Raw genomic sequence first — 7,500 nt, 5'->3', positions numbered from 1 at the left:
AGACACCCACTACCCGATGTCTTTTCATTACCCTAGGCCTAGTGAGAGACAAATCCTACATGTAGTATTGCAAACCGAGCAGAAAGTTTCGTTTTACCATGAGATGTGAAGGGGTAGAGATGACACTATGATGACAGGAGAGAGAGAGAGGGTGGGGGGGGGGGGGGGGGGCATGGGAGAAGATGAAAGAAACAATGGGTCACCTGATGATGTAGATCAAATGGGTGATACGGAGGTGCTTTACGATACACGTGGTGTGTGCAATTTTAACCTCTTAAACAGTGTCACTGATTTTTTTTTTCATCCAGATAATAGTTTCCCTATTGTTAATTCATAATAAATGATTTCCACCAATTAAGCTATAATCGCACAGCTTGTCTTTTAGTGATAACATTAAGACTAAGATCTGGTGTCAGGTTCAATTAAGATTGAAACTCGCCTTTAATGAGTTAAATTGTATTGTATGATTTAAAAAAAATAACACACACACACACAGGGCGAGAGAGAGATACCCATCCTTTGCTTGTATTGCAACGGCAAACCAGTTACCGGTTACCGTGTACGTAGACACTCCCATTTAAAAATGAATAATTTAAGGTCATAAGTGCGCAACTCTATTTAACTTTTATATCTAAAACTAAACAGAAAATACATTTTGCTTTTGAATCCTTTGATGAGTCCAAGTGTCAGTCAAATGAACAGGTGTTCATTAAATAAAAAATAAATTAACAATACCATAACTACCCTCTTCCCTCCACTCCACGCCAAAAGAAAATTGAAGAAACTGGGATCTGATTATAACATGAATTGAACAAAAAGGAAACACAAGATTGTGGGAAGCCTTTCAAAAGCTCATTATGCAAAGGGAAACAACCCAAATATTCCCTCAACTAACCCTAAGAAAAAATAAAACCTAGTAACTTTAACTAATCTTAATAGGAAAAACAAACACTCTAGCACCTTTACTAAGACCTATAACTAACCCCTAACAATAGAAAATCCTCCGACCTTGAGCTAACCCTAATAGAAAAACAAACAAACTAGGACTGCTTTGCACTACCTTTCAATACTTCAATATATAAAATGGCGATGGAGAACCAAAACAATGGTCATATTATTAGGATATTTTAAACTTTCACTAACCTAGCAAGATTTGTTCAAGAGTTTTTAAAATGCTACTATGTATTGACAAATTGAATGAATAACCGCCTGACAAAAGACTCACGGTGAAAATATTAATTGAAAGAGATGCTAGATCGAGGAGCTTTCAGAATCTCCAAATTGTAGTTATGGAGTATGACAAGGCACTTTGATATCATTTTCAAACTCAAAACATCTTAATTTGACCCAGTCAGGTGGATGGAACATGAAAAAAAAATAATTATTTCATGCCTTATTTGATTTTCTGCGACAAATAGTTCTTGAGTTATTTATATTTTTCTGTTGAAAATTTTGTCATTTAAACAAAACTTGAAACAAATTTACTGAAAATAATAGCCAATAAGTGGGCATGTGCACTGCAAAACCCAAACTTTTTCCAGATCGCCGCGAGATACTGGTTTTGAGGCAATGAGCAAGATCACAGATTCTTTCTGTAAAGTTGACTAAAATTTTCAAGAGAAAAATATACACATAAATTTAGAACCGTTTGTTGTAGAGACACAAATAAGATATCAAATTAAATGCTTTTTCATGCCCCATGCTTTTATAATGGGTGCCTAATTCACACTGTTGTTTAACACAGAAATAGCAAATTTTCTTGTTTTTATGATTTGAGAGAAAAAAGACCCTTTACTTGTGACAGATTTGACAGCTTTCATTTTTATATTTATCATTACTATTATTATTATTAATTTTATTATTGTTGTTGTTTTTATCATCATCATTTTTTCTTAAATGAAAAAATTCCCTTTATTCATCCCATAAGGGAAATTTGTCTCTAGGGTCTATTCCAAGGGGAGACTGGAATAACCCAGGCATCAGCCGCAGTGCAGTACCGCAAATTGAGCTAGAGCGAGGTGTCTTGCTCAGGGCCAAACAGCACAGCGGTGGGTGATTGAACTCAGTACCTTTCAGTTTCAGGTACGAAGCAAAGACTGTAGCGCTGAGCCACGCTGCCCCTTATAATTAATTTCAATAATTATCTTCCTCATATAATCCTTTTTCTTTTCTCTCTTTAATTCTAGTTGATGAAGATGATGACACAGATCAGGATTTAAGTTCAAGGTATACTGTGTTGCAATACTGAATTTATTAAGTTAATTAATTAAAATTTTATAATACAGTGACAGCATAAACGTGTACACATCAGTTTTATTCTCTTGGTCTTGAAAAGAATTTGTTGTATGTGCTGTTCAAATCCTCCTGATTTAATCCAACCTCAATCTTTCCATATTTTCAGTCAGTTTTCGTGTCTTTTACATTGGTCTTATTTCCACTTGTACTACTGATATGTATGTTTCCTATAACTGAGTTATACTCATATCATCTGTATTTTGCTTTAAAACTTGATTTGTATTCCAAAGAGTACACCAATCGTACCTGTGTTGCTCTTATTAGTGCTGATGCTTTTCCTCAGATCTGTGGAAATCCACGATTTTGGAGTCAAGAAGAGGAATTTCCTCCTTTTATGAAATTACATTTCCCCAATCAAATATACACTGGCAGTAAGAGACTTGATAATGTGTTGGAACAAATAGGTGCAGTTTTCCACTCTCCAGAAGTTAGTTAGAGTATTAAATGATAGTTTATCATCTCCATTGCTCTCAAACTGGGTGGGGGTTCGTGTAGTAAAAATGGGGCTAAAGTCACAAGGTTATCAATTTTCTGGAATTCAGTAAGTTACATACCATCAGTACATTATCCAATCATCTGTTAAATTGAATAGAAAAATATATAATAAGTACACAATGTCTTTTTACTGGAGTTCAGCGCTCAGAAAAGGGTCTGTCAATGTGTTTGCGTACCAGTTCAGTAAATTTTCACCTCTTGAATTGACAGCCTTGAAGTCTAAAGTTTTCCTCCTTTTTCACTTTTTATCACCAGCAGCACTGTCTTACGATATGATTTGAATCTAATATAATAGACATTAAGTTTGTATTCGTGACTTATCGCCTCATAGTGAATGGAGTTAGTTACGTGCTGAAAAATGATTGAACATGAGATTTATGCGTTACTTTTGCATAGTGACCAATAGTCCCGATAAAGCCAAGACCGTCTTAATTTGGCATTCTGGAGGAAAAGGATCAAAAACTGAAGTGCTTCCTTCTATTTTATGTGTCTAGCCTTGCATAACTGATAGTTAAATGTTAGATGAAAACAAGCGCAGTTTCTTTTTGCAAGTACTACATGCTTCAAAATTATTACTTCTTTTTAATCCCTTGCAAGCACACCGTTTAGGACTGATTTACCATCCATCACCAGTGTGCTCAATATAAGTATAAGAATATTACATTTATTTATATATTTATCTTGTTCTTTTCTATTAATTGTTCATTTATTTTGTTATGTTCAGGACCTCTTCCCTTTGCCCATCTCCAAAGAAGAAACAGCGCATTGAGTTGATGAATGATGACAAAATGCCCAGACGCTCTCCTCGTATCAAAGCATCCGCTGTTGCCGCCAGTAAATACAAAAGTTCTGAACAACTAGAGTTGGAGAAGATAGAGGCAATGAGGAAACAGTTTGCCAAAGCAAAGAAAAACCACAAGGTGGGTCATTACCCAAATAGAGGACATGCTCTTTTTATCTGTTTTCTGCTTTCTCTTGTGTAATTTGATATTGGATATTCCATATATCAGTCATGCAGTCTATTGTTTACACAAAACAGGGCTGCCAACTGACCACTAAAAAATCAGATTTGTAAGTTTTTGTCTCTTCTGGAGTCTCCTCAAAAAATTATATATACATGTTTTAATCTACATTTAGGTGGTTTATGAAAAGGCCATCGCTCAAGGCCGACCGGTACCCCTGAAGTCCAGCCAGCCACCCACTATGCCGCAAGGGTTTTACTTCCATTCCGATCAACGGATAAAGGGGACTGCAGAAGTTGTCGAGGACACTTCTGTTAAAGATTTTGCTAAAATGCTCAGGTCAACAGGGCCAGCTAACCAAGGGCAGGTATGTAAATCTTCCGACTATTGTCAGATTTCCGACAGTATGATTTTGCTCTATATATTCTGTTAAGTGCCAATATTTTAAAAAAAAAAAAAAAAATTTATAGTAAAAATAGAATTCATAACGTAACGTCAAAGAATAGAACCAACAAAAAAGAAAATAAAAGTTGTATTTTGTTCCTCGAAAAAAATCAGATTTTATTCCATTTTGAACGCCGACTTAAAATAATTTTTAAAAAAAGAAGAAACTTTTTATTTGTCTCATCAGAGACAAAACTATGTGTAACCATGAAATTTTATAGTCTGGTTAATACAGTTTAGTGAGAATCACTCACAAACCCGGATGGCAAAATATAGCAACAAAGGCTTGAGTGACGTCATCTTCGTTCTATCTATATTTTTTTGGTACACGCCTGTTTTATTTTATGTCTAGGCTGGCAGTTTCGCTTAGTCTAGAAATAGTCAATGATTACTTAGTAACAATAGGAGTAACGACTAGCTCATGCCCTTATCTTGTCTTGAATTTATGTATAGCAAATTTTGTTCCATGCATATAACACAGATAAACACATTGTCTATTGTCTGTTTTCAGGCTTCCAAGGACAACACCAAATGTAAGCCCACCATCACCAAACCACAGCCTTTCAATTTTACAAAAAGCATGTCCAGTCATCAACTCTCTGGTAAATACATGTCAACAGCAGAGCAGGTGATGGCTTATAAAGACAACTTTAGGGCTGGGCTTCGCAGTGGCAGCAGAGGTAAAGAATACACATCTTTTTAAACGTTCTTTACTATTACTTTATTTTTAAAATATGTTAAATAGTTGGACGGTGGAAGGTTTGTGTGTGTGTGAGAGAGAGAGAGAGAGAGTTAGAGAGCGAGAGAGACTGGGAGTGAGATAGATAGATAGAGTTAGTGAGAGAGAAAAATTTGAATGGATTGAAGTTATTGTTATGCGCCTAGAGCTCTATTGTATAGAGGAGTGGGCGCAATATAAATAAATTTCATTATTCTTTTAGTTCACATTTTGAATTTTAGAAAACGGTTTCTATCGTTATCTATCCTCTATTAGCCCACTCCCATGATTTTCTTGGAGATTCGTGATATTCTCTGTCTCAATTTCCATAATTTCTAAGTTATTTTCCGCGGGTGGTTGGATGGGAGCATCACCCTTGAATCATATACCTATGATGTTCGCATGGGTGTATGATCCGATAGTGATGTCGTTTCTTCTTCTCTTTACTAGCCTATCCTGCTTCTTTGGTTTGTGATTGTATTTTTGACAGGGGATATTTTTTTTTCTGTAAATCTTCTGCCTGTTTGTTCTTGGTTATTTGTAATTTAGCTTATGATATTTTTAGGTTATGATTTTGATATACATTTGTACTATTTTTGTTTCAGCGGTCTCTCATATAACCTCAATTGTGTTGGAAGAGACCTAAAGCAACAAACAAACAAAAAAAAAGTTATTTTCCACATTTTGATTGCTTTTATTATACCAGAATTATCATCATCATCATCATCATTACTCACATTTTCTTTTAAATTCCAGATTTGCCCATAAAATTTTCTCAATTTGTCTTTGAAAGATTGACAAGCCTGCCAATATAAGTTGCCATTTTCCTAAAATTATATTAAATATTATCTCATATTCTTCTTCCGTCTTCTTGAGAGAAAGAAGGAAGAGAAATAGCTACAATGGCCAGTACAGGGTCATGTCCTTTTATAAAATAGCAACATTTAGCAGTGATTGGGTAGCTAGTAACGTTAGATCGACAAAATGCATTTTGCAATAGACTAACATCCGGTCAAAAGAGTAGCAAGCAATTGCATTTGTCCATTTGATAGTGCAGACATCTGCTTCATGGAATTAATGGCCCTGTAGCAACCACTATTTTTCTTATAGATTCAACTTTCGGCATTTCATTCACCCCTAGATAAAGTAATTTGTTCTTTCTTCATTAGGCAGTCCGTCATCGTCGTCATCCAGTAGAAGAGCTGAATCTCCAACCCTCACCATTGCCAAGACACCCAACTTGAGCACTCGGGGAAGGTCAAGATCCTTAAAACATTTGACGAGGGAGGAGGAAGAGGAACTGGAATATGAACAACACAGGCAGTGCGTATTCGTTTACATAATTTGTAGGATTATAGCAACATTTACAAAGTTACCATACAATCTTTTCTCCATTTTCTCACATATATAAGTGCCTTCACCTTCTAAATCCAGACTGGCCGAGATTTTCTTGCTATAATAGTTTTGTTTCATTTTATTTTTATTTTTATGGTTTTTTTGTTTTTTAAAATCTCCCTTTTAAATTTTGAATTTATTAGCAGTATTTTTATATTCAGAATTTAAAATTGAAGAAGACTGATGAGCTAAATAGCTAAAACTATTTTTTGATTGACTATTATAAAATTTCAAAGCTTTCAAGAAAGCAGTGATGATAATCTTGCGCGGAATTCTGGGATTTTGGAATTTTCTTTAAAATGTTCTGCTGTTTTTGCAGTGTCAAACATTTTTCTATGAAAAGCACTCAGGTGGATCCACGGTAAATGGATGAAAAAGTCACCATCATGTCTTGTGTCAAATTTTGACACCTGTGCTCATTTTCATGAATTTTACTGACACTCGTATTATGGGGCTATTGTGAAGCGGTAAAAATGGAACAAATGCATTTAGGATTCTTAAAATCCATACTGGGGGTATAAGGAAATCTACACAGTCAGCTTTCGTATATCATGAATTAAAAGTATTCCCATTAATCAATCAGCGATTAATAAGAGTAATTAAATACTGGTTTAAAATTTTAAAACTACAAGAAAACAATCCAGTCAAGATAATTTATAATAAATTATTAACACAGGCTACAGAGCATATCTCATGTACTAACTGGGTAACTTTGCTAAAAGGAATGTTGTGTCAATATGGTTTTGGATACGTTTGGGTTAATCAATACGTTGAAAATGAGAATATGTTTTTACATACTTTCAGTCAACGCCTTAGCGATATTTTTTTACAAAAATGTAAAGAGGAGATAAGACCAACTAGCGATCATAGACTTTATAAACATTTGGACAATGACAATTCTGTACGCTATATATTCGAGATTAAAGAAAAAGTAATTCGATTCGCCATTACAAAAATTAGATTAGGTTCTCATAATTTTATGTGCGAAAGGGGGAGATGGCAGAGACCAAAAATTGATTTTCTTTCTAGGCTCTGCATAAATTGTAACTCAATTGAAGATGAGTACCACATAATCTGTGAATGCAGACGGTATAACTATTTCAGAGGAAAATATTTACCTAAGTATTTAATTGAAAAGCCCAATATGTACAAGTTTATACAATTTGTAAATAACTCCACATGGACAGAATT

The 7,500-nt window shown here is 34.7% G+C and overlaps 1 protein-coding gene across 2 annotated transcripts in view; it reads left to right on the top strand.

The window, feature by feature from the left end:
- Window positions 1–7,500, top strand: part of LOC144977636 (targeting protein for Xklp2-like) — a 29,758-nt gene that overhangs the window by 1,832 nt on the left and 20,426 nt on the right. For both annotated transcript variants that reach the window (XM_078923047.1, XM_078923048.1), the window contains exons 2-6: window positions 2,187–2,226; window positions 3,515–3,710; window positions 3,928–4,119; window positions 4,708–4,876; window positions 6,084–6,237. In XM_078923047.1, coding sequence (XP_078779173.1) covers window positions 2,187–2,226; window positions 3,515–3,710; window positions 3,928–4,119; window positions 4,708–4,876; window positions 6,084–6,237 — 751 coding nt within the window. The remainder of the gene's footprint in view (window positions 1–2,186; window positions 2,227–3,514; window positions 3,711–3,927; window positions 4,120–4,707; window positions 4,877–6,083; window positions 6,238–7,500) is intronic.

Source organism: Berghia stephanieae, chromosome 7 (assembly GCF_034508935.2).
Source record: "Berghia stephanieae isolate SIO BIC M18660-M18661 chromosome 7, UCSD_Bste_1.3, whole genome shotgun sequence".
Lineage (NCBI taxonomy): Eukaryota > Metazoa > Mollusca > Gastropoda > Nudibranchia > Aeolidiidae > Berghia > Berghia stephanieae.
This window is presented reverse-complemented; position numbering and strand designations above follow the sequence as displayed.